The sequence below is a fragment of the Strix aluco genome, chromosome 17 (genome assembly GCF_031877795.1).
Source record: "Strix aluco isolate bStrAlu1 chromosome 17, bStrAlu1.hap1, whole genome shotgun sequence".
NCBI classification, from domain to species: domain Eukaryota; kingdom Metazoa; phylum Chordata; class Aves; order Strigiformes; family Strigidae; genus Strix; species Strix aluco.
Window position 1 is genome coordinate 11163781 of NC_133947.1, and position 25027 is coordinate 11188807.

A 25027-nucleotide genomic window follows, 5' to 3' on the forward strand; every position below is an offset into this window, starting at 1 on the left:
TTCAGCCCAGCCTGGCACAATGTTCTTCTCCTAAGGGTTTTTAGCACCATCTCAAAAGGCACAGCTCACCTGCAGATCAAAACCTCTGCAGGAGCAGCAGCGTGGTGTCCAGGCTGGGGCTCAAACATGATCCTGATGCTCCACTCAGACCTACCTGAGCTCTCCTGCAGAGCTGGACTAGCCCTTCTGGGCCTGGCTTAGAGCACCCTGAGCCTGCAGTGCAGTCTGTCACACTGGGACCTGCCGGAGAGGAGCAGAGGGAAGTGTGCCAAGCCCCATCTGGAATGAGTGCCTCACACACCCCTTCCTGCAGTACTTCTCTCAAGGAAATTCCACATGGAGCAGGCTGCCCTGCTCTAGCGAGAGGGTCATTGAGCAGAGCAATGCAGATACAGGTCCCAACGCTAAGTGTAAGCCCAGCTGTGGCCAGTTAACACATGTCTCTATTCAAATCCACTTTTTGAACGAGGACCAGGAGACACATAGGCTGAAACCTCTGATTTTATCTCTGCAAGGCAGGGCTCAGGGAGCCAAGGCTTGTGCAGTTTTACACGTGTGCAAAGTTCTCCAGCCCCAAACCCACTGTGCTTCCCCAGCTCTTCCTCCCATTATCTAGGGCTGTGTTGGGAGCAGATTTCCATCCTCACAGGCCACTCCGGCTGTGAAGGAGCTAGATGAAGTTTCACACCCTGTCCCATGGCCAAGTACTGTCTAAAAGTTGCAGTGTCACTGCATTGGGGTAGAGTAACAAGGATCCCAGATGAAACCTCTGGTCAGGGTGTTGTATGCACACCTGGCAGCTGTGACCAGCCCGAACAAGCTTCTCCAGCCCCGGAGGAGACTGAGTGCCCGGGCTTTAGCTGCACGTGTTGCACTGAGGGGGCTGAGCTGCCCTCCAGCCCCCAGCATAAGCAGGTAATTAGATTAAAAGTGCTCGGCCAGACACTGCACCCGGGCCACTAAAGGACAGAGAGAAACTGAGGATAGCATTTCTCAGAAGGGCTGTGATGCTGCAGGTCAGCATCACGCACCCCATCTTCACTACAATGGCAAAAAGAAAAAAAAAAAAAAGGGAGAATGCTTCTGCCAAACCCGACCTTCTTAGAGATACTTTGGTTGGGACTGAGCAGCAGCAAACAGCAGCATAATATTGCCCTCTTCAGACTCTTTCTAATATCACAGCCTCAGCTCGTGAGCAGGATGCTGTCACAGGAGGAAAACCCCAACCTTCCCAGCCCACAGCACAGCTCCCCTGCCCAGGCCAGGCAGGATCAGGGGGATTTGGGAGCTTCCAGCTCTTGCTGAACCCAATGCCACATCTCACCTCTCCACAGGGTGCCCAGGCAACGCCTTCTGGAGCCTGTTTTTTTGGGGTTATTTTCCCCCAGGGATCCACAGGAGTTCAGGGGTTTTAACTGTGCTCTCAGCCCTTCCTCACACAGGCTTTTTGGGTGGGACTGGGGAAAGAGGGATGGGAGCAGGGCTGGTCAGCTGCTGCAGGGATGCAGGAGCCGCTGCATGGAACAGGCCAGATGTGGGGAAGTGCTGCCTGCAGGGCCCCTCAGCCCCAGGAGGGAGAGGGCATCTCATCCCTCCAAAACCCCACCACATGCTGGGTTATTCCACTTTCACAGGCTCTGAGCAAGCCATCCTGCTCAGGCTGTAGCACAGCAATGCCAGAGCTGAAGGAGGTCCCTGGTCTTCCCGACAGCACTTGTGGACCAGGATTAAAGAGTCTATCACTGTTCAATACTTTCATCTTCACCCCAGGCCAGGCACTTGGATCTGTGCCTAGCAAGGGGAGCAGCGCAGACCCAGAGGTGGCCAGTCAGGTCCAACCAAGAGCGCAGATCATAAGGCAGTATCACAGTGATGAGGCAGGTCCTAGGTCAAGTCAGGAAGTCAGTCTGCCCATCAGGGCTAGGATCAGGTCCAGGAGCACCAGGCAGGCCCATAGTGATGGGGCAGGGCTGACACCAAGCCAGGAAGATACTCAGCAGGTTGACGTCAGGGCCAAACATCACTGGAGCTGTACTATAACCCAGCACAGCTCAAGAAGAGCCTGAGGTGCTGGGCTGAGCTTAAATAGAGCTCCTGGGCCCATGGCTTTGGGGCCAGGTGAGGTTTGTCAGGGCCTTTAAGGTCTATTAGTGTTCTCAGGTCTCTGACACTTGCAGTGTCACATCCAGCAAAGTGGGGAATTGCTGCTGCTCCTCTGCCACCCTGACCCTGGGCACAGAGAGACCCTGTGAAGTGCTGAAGGCTGGCAGACAGCAGGTTTTGGTCCTGGCATTGGTCCATCCCTGCTGCTGCTCCACCCTGCCTGCAGGTGGCTTTGAGTGATGCAGGGGCTATTTCCATGCCTAGATTTAGGATCTGGAGAGCAGAGCAGTAATTTAAATTGTCCTCCCTGGTCCCAGCTCGAGGTTACCATCCCAGGATGCCCAGATCGCCCACCTTGCAGTGCCAGCTAGGGTCTGACTGATCCCAAACTGAGGGTCACAGCACTCACACGTGGGGTCCTGGTCCCAGATGTTCATTCCTCAAACAGGGCTTGCAGACCACCAGCAGAAATATCAACTCTAGGGGCTATTGCATTCGGTGTCCTTAGTCACGGACAGAATCAGAGAATGGTTTGGGTTGGAAGGAACCTTAAAGACCATCTAGTTCCAAACCCCCTGCCATGGGCGGGGACACCTTCCACTAGCCCAGGTTGCTCAAAGCCCCATCCAACCTGGCCTTGAACCCTTCCAGGGAGGGGGCAGCCACAACCTCTCTGGGCAACCTGTTCCAGTGATTAAAACATGTAATTTCAGTGATATCTAACTAAAAGGAGAAATAGCAGGAAGAGAAAGGCAGGTGAAAGGGAGAAGTAGAGGGAGAAGGGGAGCAGCCAGGTGCTCCCACCCATCTCCCCAGTGCTGGCTCCCAGCAGGGATGGTGCTGCTGGGACATATGGGGGGGCTGCCTGGCTGCTGCCCCGGTGTAGGGCGTCTGCAAGTCCCAGGACAGACTGGGCACAGCCTACTGCTCGAGCAAAAAATATTCGAGGAGAAACCGATCCTCACCGTGTCGAGCTGGAAGTTTCTGGAGACACTTTATCTAATCCAGGGCTCTGACCCAATTAATATTCTATAGGATCTCCTGGAGCTCTTGTTTTGTTCAGTTCTTGGCTTTAAGGGCTCCAGAAGAAATTGAAAACAGATTATTGGGAAGAAAACAGCTTCAGTTTTTAGACAGCTGTCTCTAGTGAAGTTGGCTTCATTTCCAATCATTCCCCAGGCGTGATGCAAGTCTGGCTATAAAAAGTTTTTCCCCAGTGGCAGTAGAAAAGCTTTGCTTAAAAGCAAAAGGTAAATATCCCGGAACGGTGCTGAGCAAAGAAAGACCAGGCTCTGCCTGCGAGCCTGCTGGCCTTGCTCAGACCTCCCGCACCCACCGTAAACCCGCCTGGGCACCAGCGAAGAGGCACCGGGGGGCACGCCGGGGGGCGTGGGGGGGCCGGGGCAGTCGGGGAGCCCGGGGCAGGGGTGCGGGAGGGAGGTGCGGGCCGGGAGTGCAGCCCCTCACCTGCGCCCGGCGGAGCCCGAGCAGAGCGGCCACGAGAGGGAGGCAGAGCCCGTGTGCTGCGGGGGGTGCGGAGCCGGGGCTGCGGGGGGGCCGGGGCTGCGGGGGTCCGGGGATGCCTTGGGGGGCCGGGGCTGCCGGGGGGACCGGGGCTGCTGGGGGACCGGGGGCTGTGGGGCCGTGACCGCGCCACCGCCCACCCCGCCCCAGACACGGCTCCAGCCCCCCGGGGCCGGGGCGATGGGCCCCGATTCAGCAGGGGAGCACATGCACGGTGGGAAGGTCACAGCCACCTCCCGTGGTCCCCGAGCGAGATCGCTGCCCACTGCCCCGGGGACCTTCGCTTCGTCTGGGAGGCCTGGCTGGGGAGAAGAGGATGAGCGTTTGAATACAGAGGTTATGGCTAAAGTCCTTTCAAAGGGCTATTTTGTCCTCCGGTGTCAGCCCACATGCCAAGGCTGTGTCCCATTCCCTGCTCACACCAAAGACACCCATTGTGGATGGGATATCTTGCAGGTCAGCAGCAGGGCCAGGCAGAGGGGAAAGCCTGGGAGATCCCTGCGGTTCAGCTCCCATCTGTAAATCAGGGAGAGCCACCCCGCTGTGCTGTACAGAGGGAGGTGCAGTGCGTTAAGCTGGGGAGGAGCTCACAGGGATGGGCTGTCAGTCCCCGTGGCTGTATGTCCATCCTCTGCCAATGGTTCTGGTTCAGCCCTAGTTGACACCACGACAGGTTGCTGATCAGCACCAGGTGGGGTCAGGATCCCATTCCCACCACAGGTTTAGTGCCCAAATGCACCCCAAAAGCAGAATCTGTGAGCCCCCAATGAAACACCATCAGCAGAGGGGTGTCCTGTTAGCAGCTAGCCATGATCCGCCGGCCCAGGACATTGTCACGCTCTGCAAATCCATGGCCCCTCTGGACACTGCTGACACACCGCTGCTGAAAGACCTGGACATTTGCTGACAGCAAAGAGATCGGGCGCTAATGGAACCAAACATGTCTGGCAGGGAAGAGGCAGCCAAAAAGCTGCAGCAGAGGTGTGCTGGCTACCTGGGGCCAGGGCATTGCCAGGGCCAGGAGAGCAGCAAGAGGTGGGGAGGAAACTCCAGGAAACTCCTTGTGGAGGTGTTTTTAAAATCACATCATGTCAGGTTCAAATGTGGACCTCCCAGTGACATGCAGGAGAACTGTCTCTGTGATACAAGGTGGCCCAGACTTATGATAGTCCAGTGACTTTTTAAACACCTAATTTCCAGCTAACTGAAGACTTTTGAAAGAATAACCTGAGGTCAACCCAGTAAGTTGTCACCCTATGGAAAACCACTCCTTGAAAATACCAGCCTTTTGGGGGGATGCTGCACAGCGGGCAGCCCCTGCGGCACAGCAGAGCGGGTCCCCCAGAGTCTGCCAGGCAAGTGCCAGCACCGCTCCCGCCCGGCGCTTGTCTGCCTCGTGGCTTTCCAGGACAGAGCGAGAGCCCAGGGCAGCTCGCCCACCCCATTCACCGACTCAAGAAAGGAATGGGAAGGGCAGAGGAATGCAAATCAGGCCGGAGGACTCATTCATCCTCCCCGCGCCTGGCTTCAGCGCATTCCAGGCAGTCTTACTACAATGCAGCATTTTGTGCGCTGCAATCCACCCGTACACACACCCGCCTCTCATCCCCTGCCAGGGCTTACTCTCCCGAGGCACCTAGAGCTGAGTCTGTAATAAATCAGGCAGCAACCTCCATCCAAGACACGCACACCCCGGTTTGCTCTGCTGAAAAATAAGTGCCTAGCTTTTCATCTGAACACCTGCAGCAGGCAGGCAGCCGCGCTGACCTGGGGGTGCGGTATCGTCTCTCGAATGAAAGGCACGCTGCTGTTCAGACACGGTCTCCCTGGCCGGTTTGCTGCACTCTGGTGTTTTTCTTTTCCCCATACAGGGCAGGGAGCTGACTCCTGCACCCTCATCCCTCAAGCTTTGGGTGCCCCGGTCTGGCTCAGTGCTGCCAAAGTGAGTTTGAATCTGCCAGCCTCTAAGTTCAGTGATGCATGTGCTGAGTGTTGCTGTTGCTCTCTAATGAGCTGGTGAGAGACCGGCAGCAAAATCCTCCCAGTGCAGCGAGGAAGGCTGCAGAGAGCCCTGGGAACCAGCGCATGCAGAGCATGGTGGAGGGATGTGTTCCTGCCCAGCCACAGGTGTCTGGAGAAACATCTCCAGTGGGAGAGGTGGGCACAAGGGATTTTGCTCAGGGTTCCTGCAGTAGCGCACCAGCAGATCCAGCCCCGACGTGAGCACGGCTCTGTCAGCCACAGGAGGAAGAGTTTTTCAACAAGCAGAAGCGCTATCAGAGCCAACTCGCTGCACTGAGACACTTGGAAAAGTCAGGAAAGTGACCAGAGCCAGGAGGTGGGGTGCAGAAGGGTGGCCACACTCCCAGAGACACCCATCGAGAGCGGCCAGGTCCCCAGCAGCTGGGTCAGTGCATGGTCCCACTGCAGCACGGAGCCTGTGGGGACAGCTGCCCAAGGTGGGAGCTCACAGCTTCAAGCTCCCCACACTGTACAGGGGGGCATGGCCCTGCTTCAGGAAGATGGATCTGAGGCCAAACCCATCTGGCTTTGCTTTGCATGCTGCTGAGATCTTTTTTGTTGGGTTTATTTTCACACAGATCCCCAGAACGCGGAGACAGGCAGGAAAGCGAGAGCTGAAAGCAAACAGGAAAAAGGCAGGTTCCCTTGATTTCTATTTTTAACACTGCAAACAACATTAGTGTCATTATATTTAGAAAAAAAATACTTCGGAGCGTTTCCTGCCTCCCCTTTCAATACCTTCAGCTATTTCCTTGCAGATGCTTCCAGGGGCCAGGGCTTCGAGGCAGGAGGAGAGAGGCTGGGCTCTTACCCGCAGACCAGCCCATGGAGGGAAAGTTCCTGGAAGAGGAAAGCCAGCTCGGAGCAGGTGCCCGTGGTCCTGTGTGGCAACAGGGAGGACAACCAGACTGCGGAGGACGTGGCCAGGTCCAAGCAGAAGCTGTGTGCCACTGCAGAGCCTTCAAGCTTCCTCTCTGTGCGTTGCAGCACTTTTGGTGACATCAAAGGTGGCATAAGGGTCAGTGCAACACAGGGGGAGGCACAGCAGCGCTGTCACGGCACAGGTTTAGGGAGAAAGGCTGTGGCAACCGCAGCTGGAGGCACAGCTCTGCCCTGCTGCAGGGACCCTGGGCTGAGGAGAGCAGCCCTGGGCCAAGCTGCTGGACAAGGATGCTGGTCTGCAGCAGAGACCAGCCTCCCCTCACGCCCAGCACCACCTCTGTGATGGGGATCGCACGTGGGTGAAGAGCAGCAGCAGCAAAGTGAGATCTCAAAGCCAGTAGAGGATGGACGTAGAGGATGGCTGATGTCCCCTGGAGCCAGAGCCTCTCCACTTGTCACTTCTCTGCTCGCGCATACCAGGCTGGCTCGGCTTTGTCTGCACAGCTCGGAGGATCTTCCCCTTTGCTTTGACAGCTCTCGGCTCATTGCCTCACACTCAAGGACTGCATTTTGCAAAGTGTTTGTGTTAAATTCTCATACAGGCAATCCAGAGCATGTTTTCTGCATGGTAGGCCAGTGGAGTGGCTTTGCCTGCACAGGCATCAGACCGCATCTCAGCAGGACCAGGGAATGTAAAGAGAACTGGGGTTTGAATGCAGTCAGCTTCTGGTGGTGGAGAGTGAAGCCAGCCGCTGGGGAAATGGCTCTTCTAACCCCAACCATGCTGTGCTAGATGTGGTTTGCAGCAAAATCACAGCATGGGGAGACCAGGATTTCTCCATGTGGCCTGGGGAGCTCCCTGCCCCAGAAACATTGGAAATGCGGCATGGATAGCCTGCACAGCAGCTAAAAGCACCTCAAAACATCCCCTCCAGCCTGGGCCATTAGCAAGGGCTGAAGCCTGGCTGCCTGCCCCCCCCCCCCCCCCCCCCCCAGCTCTCCACGCTCTAAGGTGATGCCTTGGCAGTACCTGTAAGAGATGTCATCCTTTATTGGGCTCAGTCAGAGCAGACATCTGTCCTGGCCCACAGTGCCAGGGCTTCTGGGCTGCGTTTCCCTTCCTGGAGTTTGGTCCATGAGAGGAGCAGCCTTGTGAGCTGCTTCTCTGGGGCTCTGGCTGACTCCAAACCAGAGAGGAGAGCCTGGCTGGGAGCAGCTCTGGGGACAAGCTGAGATGCAGTCAGGCTGCTGGGCAACCCAGTGCAGACAGTCCGTCCCATCAGCCAAACACTCCTTTTCTGTATTTCCCTCCACAAAGCCCTGCAGCAGGTGGAAACCCAGCCCAAAAATGTCTTGATTTGAGGACTACATAAAGGAATAAAGGATGCCCTGCAATGCCCAGTAGAGCCCAACTCATCCCAGTTCCCAGCATGGCTGAGGGCAGGAGGCAGTCCTGCTGCAGCTCCACCACAAGCCGCTGGGCTTTTTCCCAGGGTGGAGGCGATGGCTGCGGGCGGGAGCCTTGCTCTGGTGACCCCCCGGCAGGGGCTCCTGTTATTTTTTGCCTGGGGCTGCAGGGATCTGGGCTGCTGTCAAGGCACACATGGTTTCACAACACAGCCCTGCCCACCTCACCGAGATGTCTCTGCAGATGGTCCGGGAGGTCTGTGGCCAGCTCAGCGGGGCAGCGATGCTCTGTGATGCTGGGCGGGCTCCTCTCGCCCCACGTTGTCCAAGCTCTCAGAGGGAGCTCACCAGCAGCCTCCTTGGAGGAGCCGTTCCTGGTGGTGCGGTTGGAGCCAGGGAGGTGTCAATCTCCATGCCAGAAACAGAACTGGACCAGTTATGCAAGCAGAAAAGGCGATTCGTGGCGAAGGGAACCAGCCCAGAATGAGCAGATGCTAATCCAGAACCTGACACATCCCAGTGAGTCAGAAGTCACGGACTGGCTTTTCTTTTTTTTCCCCTTTCCTAAGAAAATCATCAAAAAACTTTAGTCAGAAAAGGAAAAACTTCTAGAACAGTCTCCCTTCCCAGGGCCAGGAGGTCTGTGGGTGCAGGGACCCCACAAAGGCAGGGCTTGCACAGCTGAAAACCAACAATCCCATTAAACAAGAATCAGGAAGCTAATTAAGCATCTCATGGGAGAAAGGTGAGGTGGCTGCAGAGCAGCAGCATCAGGTGGTGGCTGTAACTTGCAGCCTCACTCTGGCAGGTAAAGATGGAGCTGTCACCACAGAAGGTGGAGACATCACTTTGTCTGATGGGCAGCAGCAGCTTGGAGCCTGTAGAGCAGCTCAGGTGGGAAGGTGAAGCACTGACCACCCCATCTCCCCATGCCCCGGGGTGCCTGGGCACAGGTAGCTCCAGCCCAGGGGCTCCATTCATCTTCTCTTCCTATTTCTGCCTCTCTGCTGTTGTGGTGTCTGGGGATGCTCTCCTGAGAAGAAGCCTGGGTGGTGGTAGACTTTCATGGTGGGGTTTTCCAGTCTCCCTGGGGAACAGCGGGACAAAAATGAGACTGTCACAGCCCTTCTCCTTCTCTTTCCCCACCACATCCAGGAAACCACTAGTTCATGGGAATGCCCCGTGCCCCAGGACACTGTCCCCCAGCCTTCGCTTGCTTTCTCAGGAGGAAATTCCTGCCACCTCCAGGTGACTGCAGGCACCAGCTACATGGGGACTTGCTTCAGGGGATCTCCCAGACTGCTTCCTCCTTCTGATCTGCTTTTATGGGCGCAGTTCCCCAAGACACAGCCCTGCCCTCAAGGAGGAAGCATCTCTCCTGTGCAGATTGGCACCATACTTGACACGGATCGGGCTCAGCCAGCATGATGTCCGAGGACACTGTCCCCTCTAGCTCTATCCCTGTGGTCCTGCAGGTCTCCAGCCCCTCCCAGCCCCACAGTGCCCACACAGAGCCCCTGTCGTGGCTGCACTGGGTGCCAGCCCACCAAAATGCCCCCCCACCGTGGCTGTAAAGGGCCAGTCTTGGCTCTTGCTTTGCGGTCAGAGCAGAAAAGAAGCCCAGCCAAGCAGGCTGGTTGCTTTTAATTAGACTCCGGCCTGCATGAGGCAACTGCCTCCCTGTTCCTTCGTGGGGGATTCTCCTTAGGGGCCATCAGTTTGCAATTAGCAAGCCACCACTCTCCCACCTCCCACGGCAGCAGGTCACCCTGCCCCGTGGGCAGCCTGACAGCCAGGCAAGAGCACGCTTAGCCAAACACCTTTTACAAATCATTCTGCATAGTTCGCATTCTCGGACGGTTTATGAGCGTTTTAGCTCCTCATATTGATCAGGGCTGGAGCCGAAGTAATTACGTTCATCAGAAATAATTTCCTCTGATTTTGAGTCATATTTGAGTTGGTGCCCACCTCCTCCGCTCGCCCCTTGACACAGGCAGCTCTCTTTGCTTGCTGGTACATACTTTCCAGGCGACATCGTTGCTTTCATAACCATAGTGAGACCAAGAGCTTTGTTTTTCTCAACTGGATCCCACACACACACACACTGAAGGTTTCAGTCGTGTCTTTATTGACTTGGCTGGGGATGTGGACAAGAGGAGGTGGTTTATATGAAGTGCATGCTTGGGAGATGTCTCTAGATGTCTCTGGCATCAGGAAGGGGCAGAGGCTGGGGGCCTGGGACCTGTCTGCACATCACTGGCCTCAGCCTTTCTAGTCTTGCTCAGGAGATGGAGAGCAAGCCCAGCCCTTGCTTTATTCCCTGGGGTGGAGGTAAGAAGAGGGACTCACCCCCAAAGTATTTGCTGCAAGCCCTGGGGAGTAGCAGCAAGTCCCCTTGCCAACTGCTTTTGTGTGGTGACCAGTCATTTGGGTTTTTTAAGTGCTGAGTGTGAACGAATCACTGGTGCAAGACAGGTGAACTGGCAGCTCTTCAGTTGTCCCCAGACCAGCTGACTGCGCTGAGCCCTGCTAATGTGCCCAACATCTAAGATGAAAGCCCTTTCCCTGCACAAGCCAGACTCCTGCCAATTAACAAGGATGCTGCACAAGGGCTTTGGGAAGGTCCCAGCAACAACCAGGAGTTTGCAAGGAGGCTGTGCAGAGCATCCACTGGAGATATGCCAGCTGAGGAGGGTTATCTTTGCCCCAGGTCACTGTCCCCTCCCCAGCACCATCCTGTCCCAACACTGTCACCCTCCCTTCCCTGCACATAGTCCCAGCATCCTGGATCCACCAGTGCCCTGAGCTGCTCCGGCTCGCAGTGCTCCTGCTGATGGCAAGCCAAGGCCAGCCCTGGGGATGTGAAGGGCTGTGACATTTGGGAACAGACGCAACCTGTGTCACCCAAACCTCTCCCAGCACCACCTGCTCCCCAGGCACAGCACTAGCTCTGTGCCAGTGCAGCACTTGCATTCCCAAAGGTCCTCCCAGAGTCACAGAAAACAGGGCTGGAAGGAAACACAGACATCACCTAAGCTCTCCCTGACAGCTGCAAATACAAGGTGAGTTTGGCAAGACCTAAAAGCATCACTGGCTGTACCTTAGTGCATGCCTCAATTTACAGCTTATTTGATGGTGCGAGGGACATGGCATCTGCTTGTGACCACATAGCATACTTGAGCAAGACAAGAACTGAAGGAAAAACACTCTATTTTAGTCTGAAACCACAAGAAAAACAGAGATAGTCAAAAAGAACAAGCAATTTGATCAGGAAACATGACTTAGCCATGCAGCTCCATGGAAAAAAACAAGGGCCTGTCAGTAACCACACAAGGTCAGGATCTGGGGTTTATATCTTGTCTGAAAGACAAAACGTTTAGTGAGATTTTTTAAAATAAGTTTATGTTTGATGATGTTTGATACCAAAAATAGACTCTCAGAGAATCGTAATATTTGATACGTGTTGATTTCTGACACTGTTTTCCAAATAATAATGGAAAGACTCATCTGGCTGAAGTTTCCAGGCTTTGTTTTACAAAAGTCTTGTTCTTTCAGTTATCTGAATGTTTAACTTAGGGGGACAATTATGAATTGCTCTTGTCTGGACTGCAGAAAAAAAAAAAAAAAAAAACCACACAGAATTACTGCCCAGGATTTGATATGTCTACTAAGAAAAAACGTTGTCCTTTTTCAACAGCTGATACAAGGCTGGACTGTACTAATCAGACGCCCCTCAGTCTGAATGATGAGATCTCGCTATTGTTTTGGCTAAGCAAGCCCTTTCTTGGTTGTGATAGTCCGTTTGCTCCCCATGTAATCGCTCATCTTCCTCTTGGCAACGTCAGACTCTGAGACCAGAACCAGCACTGAGTCCCATTTATCAATGCTTCTTTCTAATGAAACCTACTTAAAAATGCCTGGAAAATGGTGAAGCATCAAGTGTCTCCACCACCACGCACAGCTCCCCATCCAAAAGACCCTTTCTCCTTTGGAGAGGGCAATGCCTGGCTGTTGCTCGCTCCCTTGCTGGCCTTGCTGTGGCAGCTGGGAGCTTGGAGGGGTCAGCTGGTCCCAGATGAAGCCGAGGTTTTCTGATGTAGTTGCCTGACCATCAGAAATTGGATGGCAGCCCTGAATTCTTTTCTCACAAGTCACTTGGACAGGCACCAGATGGTAAATACTTTCAGTCTCTCCTAGCCTGGGTCTGGGGTGGAAGCAGTGACCTCAAGGTAAAAGATTGCCTGGCCCGTCCCTTGTCCCTCGGGGTGACCAGTCCTCCCAGCCGGGCTCCACTCTCCAGTTAAGGTGTGAGAACCAGAGGGAATAAAAATGGCCAGACATTGATGGAAATGGCCATCACCACTTCTCTCTGCTCTTGCTCTTTGAAACTGGAGCTGGATTCATTCTGGGTAGGAAACAACTTTCCCATCCTGCCAAAAACAAAGGTATTTCAAAGTTTCCCAAAGCCGGGGTGTTTCCAGGAGTCTCATGAAAAACAGCCGGCAGCCACCCCAAAGTGTCCAACAGCTGAGGGAGACCTGAGACGTCTCCTTTTCAGCTCAGGGCTCTTGGCTTCTCCAAGCTGGTTGTCTGTCCAGCTTTCCCACCAGTGCTGTCCACCCTCCATGGACAGCCCTGCTCCCCTGCAGCGAGAATTTGAACCAGGAGTGCCCAAAAGCAAAGGGAACATCCTCCCCACCAAGGTAGGGAGCTGGGCTCACTCTAGACCCATGATTTCACTGTTGATATGAAGAGGAACAGACCCAGCAAGGACCCAGGACAGCCTAGGTGCTCCCCCACAGAGATGGATGTCCAGACCTGGTCTGACTTCAGCCAGCTCTAGGAAGGGTGTTCAACACAGGGCAAAAAAGAAGGGGAGTCTCCAGCAAAGGAAAGGGATGGAGGGAGATATATGGTCTATATCCATCACAGGTGGATGTAATTTCAGCTGAGCAGGGTGCGCAAATGAGTGCAGTGTTATTCACGATGGCACATTAAATAGCACAGATATGAAAAAAACAGCTGTCTAAAATGTAAATTCATTGGGTCAGTTCCTTCATTTCTATAGAAACAGCAGAGCTTGCCAGCGGCTAACTCAAAGGAGATGTATTCAGATTCCTGTATCAACTATTTTCTTGCACAACAGACCACAAAAAAAACCCCCAACAAACCTACAACCCCAAAAACTCCTGACAATAATACCATGGAAACTGCAAGGCACAACATATGGACTTAATTACTATCTCTGAAATCACACGTATGGTACAGAACACATACGGGGTACGTGCTCCAGAGGGGAAGGGTAATAGCTGAGTATTTATAAAATGAACTGCTAATGTGCTGCTCTCCTGGGGCTTTGCAAATCAAAACCTGCACAAGGGCTGTATCTCTTTGCTGGGCTCTGCCCTCAGTCCTGGCCCCCCTGGCATGGTGACCTGGGTGGGCACATGGGACCTGGAGAGCCAGGACAAGGAAACTCTAGCCCCGGTCACCCACAGAAAAGCCTCCTCAGGAAGGCAGGATCATGGTGGACTTTGTAGGTGGCCTCCAGCCTACTTCAGCAAGGTACCACCAGGGACTGCCAATGCTATCTGAAGTGTGGGCAGCTGGCCAGGCATGGGATGGTGGGTTTGGCCCCTGTTTGGCTGCTTGACTCCGTGCTGCAGCTCTCTATCACCACCTGAGCTCTGTTGGCTTCCTGGTGATGTCAAACCAACACAGCATGTCACCTTACTGCAGTGACATCACTGTGATATCAGCTGGGGGGAGCAGGAAGCAATGTCCCCTCTTGTCCCAGGCTGAGGGAGAGGGTAAAGAAGGGGTACCCACCCCAAAGAGCCAAACCTGTACCCAGGAGAGGGCAGGCAGGGAGAGGGAGGGGGGGGGGGGGGGGGGGGTGTTAATCATCAGTGGGGTCCCCTGGGCAGCCCTGAGCCCCAGCCTCCCCGGAGGGTGCCCCACTGCCCCCCGAGGCCCCATGCACGGGGCTGTTGGCTGCTCCCAGAGCTGCTTACTGAGGGTGATGAGAGGTTTTTATTTCCCTTACCATCACTATCACCTGATTTCTAACTGGGAAATGAAGTCATGCCCATTAATCAGGAGCCCCTAACAAACACAAGCCTGGAATAATTAATTGATCTTGCTGTCCCCCTGTGGCAAGGCTGGCTCAGTGCTTTGGCTGCTCTCGAGCTGTTGCTGACAGAGGCACCGCAGCCGCCTCCGGGACGCCTGGCTGAGCTGCAGCATCTGAAACACGGCGGCCGGTGCAAGGGCACCGGCTACGGGGAGCAGAGGAGAAAGCAGCAGCATGAGATGTGGCTCCAGCCTTCGGTATTGAACTTCCTGGCTTGTGAGCACCTGTCGGTAGGGCCTGAACCCCTCTGCTAGCAAGGATGGAGCAATGTGTGGTCCTCACACCTCCCCTGCGATGGGCAGTGTTGCCCCTGGCCAGGTCTTGGGTGATGCAGGGATCTGGGGCTCCTCCACGAGGAGCAGAGACTCCAGCGCTCGGATTAGTGACAGCAGCCTTTGGAAGGTGGCCTGGTATTTCCACAAGCTGCCATGACCTCGTTAACAGGCTGATTGCAGCTAATGAAGCAAAACCAAAGCCGAGAATCAGGGTGGTAACAGGAGAGCTCTGACTGCACGCTCCTCCCTGCCGGGTTCTGCCCTCCCTGCTCCATGCTCTGGCTTCCAGGCTATGGCAAGTGGCGGTGCTGAGGTCAGGATTGCTGCTCAGGTGACTGAGGACCTGTTTTGCAAGAAAAAAAGCAAAAGGAAGGGAAAAAAGGGTGGAGGGAGGGATGAGGCATTACTCCTAGTTGCATAGTTTCAGTGCTCTGTTTATACAGCACCCAGCCCCTCCTGCGTGTTTGCCAACATATAATATATGATACACAGCAGCAGTTCTTGTCCTACCTGCAAAGCACAGAGAGTCTGTGTGCAGCCAGGATCCATCCCTCGGGCCAGGGCAGAGGCAGTGCTCCCGGCCCCCAGACCATGTCCTGCAGACAAGGGGGGTGCAGAGAGGAGCCAGGGAGAGCCGCAGGGCATCCCTCATCCTTCTGTGAGCTCAGGCCTTTCCTTCAAGCTCTGCATGCCCAAATTCCCCTTCTTACACCTTGTGATAAGATCTGGGGGATGGGAATGTGGAGAAGGGGCTCAGTTTCCTGTAGGTCTTGAGATGTTTGTTTTTTTCTTTCCAAAGAGTCAGGCTTGACTGCCCAGACACAGTGGCTGCAAGGAAAACTTGCAAGGGCAAACCAAAAAGCATTGGGAGGCAAATCTGAGCGCCTGCTCCTCTTCCCTGAAATTGGATTTTAAATTCTTGTGATCGGTTAAGCAGGTCATAATTTTTCAGGAGCTGAATTGGGGTTTACAAGGCTTGAAATCAGCAGTGCTTCTGCAAGGGCCAGACTGCAGCCCTCTCTGCACCACATACCCGGGGCAATGATGTGCATCCAACCCCAGCGCCCCAGCAGCCGCAGGCCCACACAGGACAGGGGATGCTGCGGCAGCACCACCACCACAGCAAATCCCTTTCCTCTTCTTGTTGTGCCAAAAGAAACGGAGAGGGAAGCACACCTCTACTGCCTGGAGAGCTTGCCTGGCGAACTGCTGCAACCTCAGTTGCTGGCAAGTCAGACACTGTCCGCAGCGATGGAGGGACAGGATCCTGACTTTGACTTCAGGGCTCTGTACAGTGCAGGCAACTCACCCCTCTCCCACAGCCTGCCATGCACTGTGCTCAGCTTAAAATATAGGGGTGGGTCCCCCGCTCCTGCTCAGTCATGGCAATGTCCCAGAGCAGATGGTGGCAGGGACAGCCCCGCCAAACCCTTCAAAACCCAGGAGGAAGACACCAGCTCTTGCTGGGCTGATCTTGATCGTTAGGAAGAGGAATGGACCTCCCCTCCTGGTCACGACTAGCAGCAAGGAGCCAGTTCACCCCACCAGCCTGGCACCCCAGCCCCTCTCCCGTCCCTTCCCTTCACTCGCTGTCTCAGTGGACAGCACATTCTCACCTTGAGGGGAGTGGAAATGGCAGCTGGAATGTGGGCTGGAAAAGAAAAGTAAAAAAAAAAAAAGAAAATCTTGAGGCTTGTCCAAACCTACTCGTGTTTATATTGGAGCCTGTGAGTGACATCAGAGCAGGGAGAGTATAAACACCAGCAGGACCTACTTGGGGCTTTAAAACCTGCGAACACTCCGCTGCCTCCAAACTGCCTGGGGGGTGATGTGCTGAAGTAGCAGAGGGGAGAGCAGCATGAGGCTCCAGCTGGAGAAGCAGCTCCTCTTCCTCTCCTTCCTCTGCATCCTCTCAAAGGTAAGGGAGACGGGGCCCTGGGGCAGCTTTAGCCTTACTGGGGGAAGCACCCAGTCCTTGAAAGTGAGATACAGGGAGGACCGGGGTGTTACAACGAGCCCGGTGGCTAACACCAGCTGGCAGACAAGCCACAGGGGCAGAGCTATGCTTGGGAGAGACATTTGCAATTAAACAGCAAGGTCTTAACGTTCATGGGCCAAAAACGTCTGGTGTGCAAGTCCAGGGAGTGCACAGGAATGACAGCAATGCGCTCTGTTTGCTCGCCCCGTCCCTGCAGCGCTGCCGGGGCTGTGGTATGTGTCCCTGCGAGCGAGGGAGCGAGCAGCAGCTCGGTGGTAGCGGCTCCTGCAGACTCCTTGGTCCTTGCCCAGGCTCCTGGGGCAGGGGGCCAAGCAGTGAGCATTACTCAGCTCTCCCCCCCTCCCCGGGATGCTCATGCAAAGCCAATGCCTCTGACAGGATTTGAGTTGTTGTAGGGATTTTTTTTTCCTCTTGGACTCTTGTGTGAAAATAGTTGCCTGCGCAAAGAACGGGAAAGTTGAAAAGTTTGGGGTATCTCAACTCCAAGTTTTTCTAATTGCTACTTGAATCCCAAGGCAGACATTCTGCGAGCAGGGACATCGTGGCAGCATCGTGCCTATTTGACTCCTTTCCCAGGCAGTTAAGATCTCTGATAGGAGCCACATTGTCATCTAAAGACAAGTTAATTACAAGGAGCAGAGGGAAATGGATTAATGGAGTTGACTTGGCTAATCTTTCTAAAGCATTGATTTGTAATAGCAACCTCTGAAAGATGAAAAATGCCCTTGGCTGCCTGGGTAAGCTGTGATGGAGAAATTACTCCTGCCCCAGGCTCTCGTGAGTGCCTGGAGAATCACCAAGGGCCCTCGTGTGTCCAGCCCAAACCTGTCCACCTCAGCCAGTCCTTCGGTCCCTGCTGCGAGTCTCTCTCTGGTTTCTGCCACACTGATAGTGCTGCTCACGGATAAAACTAGAACAAGACCCAGACTTCTCAGCCCATTTTGGATATATTTTATCTCCTGGCACTGAGATTTCTACAGGCCCATAAAAACCATCTGAACTGCTGCAAATGGGGAATAGATAGCACACCAGTACCCACCTTCTCTGTTTAACTGGTCATGCCAGACCTGATTCTACTGGGAGAAACTGAAAGAGAAAGAAAAATGATACCTAAAATCCACATGGTCCAGCTGAACCCACTGTCTCAGCAGACACACCTGTATCTGGACCAGCACAGGGATGAGTTTTTTGGTTGCAGGTTTGCTGAACCGTTGCCTGCGCTGCACGTGCTGGCCATGCAGCAAGCAGAGCATGTGTGGTGCTGAGCAGCAGGGTGCTGGAGGGTGGCTCAGAGCTGCTGCGTGGGGCTCACATGTGTTGTCAGGCCAGTACTGGCAAAGAATTCACTTCCAAACTGCAGAGCCAACTCACTTGGCTTCAGGCTCTATATGCAACAGCCCTGTCAGGTACAGCATGATGGGAGCACAAGGGCTGCCTGCAAAAGCTGTTCGTGGCAGGGTAATTGTGCAAGCAGAATGAGCCGTGGATATAAACACTTACCTGCCCGGGTGAACTCCTGCAGGCGCATCCCTGGCAAACAATTGGCTGAGCAGGCAAACCACTGTGGTGCACAGCCCTGCTGAAGTGATTACTCCATCTAGCTAGGAGGGGAAATGTAGCTCCCAGTCCTCGAAAACATGCCTATCTCAGGGCTCCTCGCCCAGCGGGCCCAGCCAGGCAGAGGATGCTGCAGGCGGGGGCAGGCAGAGGAGGCAGCTGGACCGGGAAGGAAAGCAGTGAGGTTTGCTTGGCTTCAGTTCCCCTGCTGCCAATGTGATGCCCTGTTTCTTGGCGTGAACAAGAGCTGTTAAGACTGTTCAGAGTGAGGTGCTGTGTCCTCACCATGTGCTTTCAAGCCCCTGCAGAGCCACAGCTCCAGCTGGGCACAACCCGCTGCCTGGGCAGCAGGCATGGGGGCAGGCTGCTTTCCCTCCCTCCTGCTGGGCTGCTCCAGGCAGCGTGTGGCTGCCTCCAGAGCTGCCAGCCCCATTAAATAACCACCGCTACCTGCGATGTTTGCCTTGCAGCTCCATCTTCCTCCTGTGTGTTAAGAGCAGTGGTGCATTTAAGTCCCCATCCTGCAGAATGCTGAGCATCCCTGATTCTCCCTGGTTTTCCATAGGCATCCATCACACTGTGCCCTAAGGGGACAGTAGCTTTCCAGGCTGCTTCACCATATTCCCATGGATTCACAGAGCCTTCCTCCACCGAAAAGCTGCCCCCATGATTGGGACCCCTGTGGCTGTCCCAGTGAAATAGCAGACATTAGCCAAAACACAACCTGAATGAAATCAGTGATGGCTTTGCCTCCACAGGTGTGTGCCCAGCTGTGCCGGAGACCATGCTACTGCCCCTGGGTGCCACCCCGCTGTCCCCGCGGGTCTCCCCTGGTCCTGGATGGCTGCGGCTGCTGTAAGATCTGCGCCCGGCGCCTGGGAGAGCCCTGTGACTTCCTCCATGTCTGCGACCAGAGCCAGGGCCTCGTCTGTGACTACAGCATGGCACCCGCGGGGACAGGAGCCACCTGCAACTGTGAGCACAGGGGTGCCTGCTCCCCCCGGGGATGCCCCCGTGCCCACACCCCAGCTCCAGTCAGGGCCCCGGCCAGCACCAGACATCCCACAGAACTTTCAGGGAAGTGGTTAAGGCTCCAAGAGCAGCTTTATTGAGGCTGATGCACGCAGCTTGGCCGCGGGGCTGTGCTGCAGCTCCAGCCAGCTCCCATGCTATTTACCGACCGAGGATTCAGGGTGGTTTGAACGGGAATGGACATGGGGGTCCTGGGGATGCTGCAGTCACCTTGCCGGGGCTGCAGTCAGAGGGTCTTGCAGAGAAATCTCAGAGGAACTTTATCTAGCCTGAAAGCCCTGAAAGACAGGGTCAGAGCTGAAGGGCAGTGAGTTTCTCACCAACTGATGAGCTGTTGTTTTGAAAAAACAGAGAGATGAAGAGAGGAGGTAAGGAAAGGCAGGAGGTTGGGCAATGCACGCGCTGCTGCAAACCCATCTCTGCCCCACACAACTCTTAGTCACTGCTGTTGCCCCCCCCGTTCAGTCCCTTTGTGCCAGCCCCTCACTTTCCCCCAGCAGTCGCCTCTTCCATCCGCATCTCTCAGTCACTTTGTCCCTAACGGGCTCCCCCGTCACTTGCAGTTGAAGACAATGAGGAGGGCTGCGAGGTGAACGGACGGGTCTATCGAGATGGGGAGGTTTTCCAGCCCAGCTGCAAACTCCAGTGCCGCTGCCTGGATGGGGGCTTCACCTGCATCCCGCTCTGCCAGGAGGATGTCCGGTTGCCCACTCCAGACTGTCCCTACCCACGGCGCGTGGAGGTCCCAGGGAAGTGCTGCCCTGAGTGGATCTGCGAAGCCCGGGACCAACACCTCCTCCGGGATGCTGGGGCAGGTAAGATGCAGGACATGCCAGTGAGGGGATGCCCACACAGGGCATCCATCTAGGGATGGTCCCTTCATCCCAGACCGTGAACATCAGCAGGAGACACCTCACTGCACATTTCTGAGCTGTGCAGGGCTATGCCTGCAGCACCCGCAGGGCACGCTGTACAACGCCTGGCTCCAACCACATTTTTTCCCCTCATCTCTTTTCATCCAGCCCCCAGGGCAGCATCCCCACCACTGCCGTACCCCTGCCAGGAGTGGAGCACGGAGTGGAGTGCCTGCTCGGTCACCTGTGGCGTGGGCTTTTCTGCCCGCGTCTCCAACCAGAACCGCTACTGCAGGCTGGAGACTCAGAGGCGGCTCTGCATGGCCAGGCCCTGCCCGGCTCTGCCAGCAGCATCCCCGGCGGTAAGTGAGGGCCTCAGTGAAGCTGGTGCCTCTGGGCAACAAGTTTGACCAAGAAAGGGAAACACCAGCCAAGGTGAGCCATGGGACCCCCGATTACGGGTGGGCACCCCATCAGCCCTCCTCAGCCATGAGCTGACCATGTCTCAGGGACAGATAGTTCATCTCCTGAAACTTCACTTGGAAAACAGCTGATGGCAGGTACAGACCTGAATTTTGGGGTCTCTGGATGTCTGAATCCAAGAGCACTGTGGATCCCACATAAGCCTGAGCCACACAGGTGAGCTCAACCTGCCCCTATGGCCAGAGATACATTTGCAACTCCTCCTGGCTCCCTGGGTACACTGAGAGGTTGCTCTGTCACTCCTTTCATTACCCTGGCACAGCACCAGTACAGGCACAGTGCGAAACTGCCTTGCTTGCATGCAGCCAGCGCATTCTGGGGTCAGGCACCTGCACTGCCACATGCCCCTGCTCCCTAGACATGGGGGACATGCCACCACCCCACTCCATCTCCCCATCACTCTCTACTCTGCCTTTCCAGAGGGGAAAAGGAGGTCGCTTGTAGCTGTGCCCACCCTGGTTGCATCCCGGAGACAACACCTCATCCCGGCAAAGAGTCTGGCACAAGCCCACAGCACTGTGGTTTTGGTGGAGATGGAGGATGTGTCCCTGGAAAACTGGGGAAGAACTGATGGACTTTGGCTGCAAAGGAGGGTTGAAATAGAGAACACGATCCCCGTGTCACCCAGCACCTGCCCCAGGGTTACTGGGCAGCATCCCTGAGTTTCTTAGGCTGAACGAAATGGGGAAGCCCTGCCTCAAGTGTGAACCCCCCCAAGAAACCAGGAATTGGTCCTTTCCTGGATCAGTGGGGCTTTTGGAGAGGTGATGCTGCTCCTCCACCACGTCACGCACGCAGCTTTGCTCTGCGGGGACTGCGAGAGAGACCATCTCCAGCACCTGGAAGCCCAAATGGCTAGGGGGAACTCTCACGCCCTGGCCCCCGGGGAAGGAGCAGGTACATCATGCATGAGCTCAGCCATGCCACGATATCCACCCCACAATCCAGCAGCCGCCTTCCTGGGCATGGGCAGAGACGTCCTCCTGATGGCAGCTCTAATTCACCTTCCCCGCATCTCTCCAGAATAAACACGAACCTTCCTGCTCCGCCTGGCCTCCTCCTCTCCAAAGCGCTGGCGGTTTGGCAGGGCTTCGGCGAGTGAGGAGCTCAGACGCAGGAGACACCGTTCTGCAGCACCAGACATACTCCCTGCCATCCAAGCACATACCCCATGACCCAAGGCCAAAAGAAAAGCAGAAAAAAGAGAAAACAAATTGCAAAGATGAGCCGGGGCCGTCTCCCCACAGGCTGGAACTGCTCCAGCTATGCAAGAGTTGGCACAGGAGAGCTTCTCAGCAGCTCTGCCTTTACTTTCTCACAGCGATAATCCTTCTGGGTGACTGAAAAATGAAACCCAAATGCCCTCTAATGGCCTCACACAAGTGTGCAGAGGGAATGTGCATTCCACAGCGGGGCGAGAAGGGCAACTGGAAAGGAGCAGAGGTTTAGGTGACGTGTCCAGGTGAGATATGGACAGTTTAGATGTGTATTTGTGGAACTGAAAATAAAGATGTGCTCATCTAGGTGTGGAGCTTGTCTGGGCCTGTCTGTGTGGGGTGAGCCCCGCTCCGGTGAGCCCCCGGGAGTCCTGCTGCTCAGGGCCAGCTCGGCTGCTGCAGGAAAGGCTGACCCAGGACAGGGCAGCTTGGAGGCAGCTCAGTTCAGGCTGCTTAGAATAAGAAAATAGAAAAAAAAAAAAGTGAATCAAAGCACTGAAAACATTATTATAGTGTATTATAGCCTGGGTTAAATTCTCCCCCTTTGCTTTTACCCAGCTGTAAGCTCCATCAGCTCTGCTGATGGGACCAACCCTGGCCATAGCGGTGCCTGGGTCCCCATGCGCTGCCGGGGTGCGCGGCAGAGCACAGCACGGCGCTGGCTGTGTTACTGCTGGTCTACAGCCCCAGGCACAGACCAGGCCATGCCTCTTCTCAGCCTCCCAAAAAACAAAGCCCAAACTCTTCCCCCTGTAACGCATCTCTCCTCCCGCCAGCCCCACACCTCCTCCACTCACCCTGGACCAGGATTTCCCTGGCATCATGTCACCATCATCACCAGCTGATTGACCTCCTGACCCAGGGTAATGTGGTACCGGGGCAGATTTGAGGTTGCAGGGGCAAAAGGCTGAATGGCAGAGGGAGATCCCTGCTCCTGTCCGGGGGAAAGCCTCCCCACAAGCAGCAGGAAAGGCAGCAGGGCCAAGGCAGTTGCTCACCTGCACCCTGGCCCCTGCAAGTGCTGAAAATAAAATTAAAGTCAAAGATGTTTTTCAGTCACCTCTTGGGGGGAAAAAAGTAAATAAAAAAGAACTCACTGCTCACGCAGTAAAACATTGCTTACAAAGAGAATTATTTACTGTCATCATCTGGCGCTCTGCCCAAATACAAATCATTAATTCAATTTGATACAGGGGCCGTGGTGAACCTCTGGGAGGTGGCAAATTGCAGAATGAACATGGCCTGGGCTGCAACTTTAGTTGACTTTTTTCACCTCTGTGATGGCCATGCCAAAAGAGCAGTGACACGAGGCTCATGTAGACTTTAAAACCACAATGTTCCTCAACTGACATGGATTAGACAAGTTCTGTGTACTGAAAATCCTGCTTTAAAGCCAATTCTTGTTTGAGCGTGCTGGGACATGGCCACCAAGGCCGGGTGAGCTGCCGGCAGGGAGTGCTGCCATGGCTCTCACCCCCTCCCAAATCCTGCCCAGCCACCTCTGGGTGATGGTAAAAATCAAAAGGTCACTTTTTAAGCAGCAACCTGCAATTTTCATCTCAAACAGAAATGACTCAATGCACCTCTGCTATAATTTTTCTTTTTTTTCCCTGCAAAATGTCATTTCTCCCTGATTCACCGAGCAGAAAACATCTAAATAATGAATTAATGAATCCAAATAAATCAGAGTTATTTTTCCCTAAGAATACAGGGAAATCAACTCTTGCAATTTGATTGCCAGTCTCATGATATTTGCTGTTCCCGCTAAAGCCCCGCTACCCTGGAAACATGTGGTTGTTCGAGGATCACATTTATTGTAGCCTCTGATGCAGCGGGTCCTGGGCTTTGCCTGCTCTTGTCAGGCAGTAGTGTGTGTGCCATGCACAGATTATCTGTAAAGATTAAAAAAATCTTTACAAACCAGAAGACAACTCACCCCTGTCTTCAAGGCATACTGCCACATCTGCACACATAAATGGCATGGGATTTGACAACCATATTCCTGAACCAGTGGTGAGCAACAGATCACAGCTCATTTCAGCACAACCGCACGCAGCAGCTGAAGGAGAACCTGTGCACTACTGCATGAGTAAACAACACTCATCAGAATTTTTTTCCAAGCCATTCTCATGACTGATGATTTTTAAATGCGTGGAGTGGGCTGAGAAAGGGCTGAATGAGTCCCTCATTAAAAGCTATACATTTTCAGATACCTCCCTGAGCACAGGAGCGCAGTGCTCAGTTAAAAAAAAAAAAGTAGACCAAGGCCTCTTTTTGCTGTTGGTGAAGAGACTTGAACCGGTTTCCTGAAAGCCCATCTCTCAGGTTACGTGTTTGCGACCCGCAGGAGCGATCCCAGCCCTGTGCTCTTGCACTGCCCTGGACGCGCTGGCAGCAGCAACGCTGCCGGGTGCTGGAGCCGGGCACCGGAGAGGAGCATCCTGACATGGGATTCTTGGGCAGAGCTGGGTGGTAGCATCTCTATTGCGAGTGAAATCATGGATCAAGTGAACACCTTAAACACACACGAGGCAGGAACGAAAGAGGAGCCATGATGCTGTGTGTGTGCCTCCAGCAAGTCCAGGGAGCAGGACATATGGAGGGCACGGGGCTGCAGGCAGGCACGGACACTGCTCCCCGTGCCCTCCCCTGCTCCTGTCTTCCTGTGGCAGGAGGCACCCAGCCCCAAGCCTTCATTCTGGGGACAAAGAAAGTTTTGCCCACACTGCTGAGAGCAGCTTGTGACCCTTCCCATGATTACAGCAGTCCTCCCAGCCAGCTGCTGTCTCTGCCTCAGTTTCCCCAATGGTTGATGCTCTGGGACAAAGGGGACTGCTCCCAGCTTGTTCCTCTCATTTCACTGCAAGCCTGCCCCTCCATAAAGTTGCTCTGCAAGTGCCACCCCAACCCCAGGCTGCAGGAGCAGCTGAAATGCATGGAGCAGAGCAGGATGGAGTACTGCTTTCCTGAAGGGTGAACCCCCATGGACCCCCTCCTCTGCTGCTGCTACTCCAGGAGCACAAACCCACCAGAGCCTCTGCAAACCTCAAAAAAGCCACATCCTCACCCCATGGAAACAGCTTTTAAATTCAATTCTCAGGGCACACCTGTGGTGGCTGGATTTTATCACCTAGGGGGGAAATAACATTGAGCCTTTCCCATCGTTTATCTGCTCCAGCAAGCACTTTTTGGAGTCAACACACTGATATTCACAACAAGCAGCTACCACCACCCCGTGTGCCTGACCTGTGGTGCCCGAGCATAGTCCAGCAGAGATGTTTGATTGCTCCCAAGGAAGAAAGGGCAGTCGGGATGGCTCAGCAGGACTCACCCCCCCATTCCCTGCTGGCAGATGAGATACTATTCTCTTCCCACTCCTTGCCCTAGATCAAGTTCCAGGAAAGCAGTTGGCCATTGCCCTTCCTGGACCCAGCCCTTCACCTGAAGTTGTTTTGCCAAGGTCATTTTCCTATGGCTTGCCAGGGTAAACCTTCTCCCTTCTGATTGCTGGCCTGTTTACTCCTGCGCCTGGAGATAAA

General features: G+C 54.7%; 1 protein-coding gene across 2 annotated transcripts; it reads left to right on the forward strand.

Annotated features, from left to right (window-relative positions):
- Positions 1-15980: 15980 nt before the first annotated feature.
- CCN5 (cellular communication network factor 5) lies at positions 15981-21794 on the forward strand. 2 transcript variants are annotated; one of them, XM_074843159.1, is made up of 5 exons: positions 15981-16264; positions 18661-18877; positions 19498-19749; positions 19957-20150; positions 20692-21794. In XM_074843159.1, the coding sequence occupies exons 1-5, from the start codon at positions 16205-16207 to the stop codon at positions 20713-20715; spliced, it is 747 nt and encodes a 248-aa protein (XP_074699260.1). In that variant the 5' UTR covers positions 15981-16204; the 3' UTR covers positions 20716-21794. The 2 variants fall into 2 exon arrangements, with proteins under 2 accessions (XP_074699260.1, XP_074699259.1); XM_074843158.1 differs by lacking the exon at positions 20692-21794 and having other exon boundaries at positions 19957-20214.
- Positions 21795-25027: the final 3233 nt, after the last annotated feature.

Coding starts and splice junctions, on each gene's coding strand:
- CCN5 (XM_074843158.1), top strand. CDS start 16,205: ATGAGGCTCCAGCTGGAGAAGCAGCTCCTCTTCCTCTCCTTCCTCTGC. Junction 16,265..18,660: donor TCCTCTGCATCCTCTCAAAG/GTAAGGGAGACG, acceptor TTGCCTCCACAG/GTGTGTGCCCAGCTGTGCCG. Junction 19,750..19,956: donor CCTCCGGGATGCTGGGGCAG/GTAAGATGCAGG, acceptor CTTTTCATCCAG/CCCCCAGGGCAGCATCCCCA.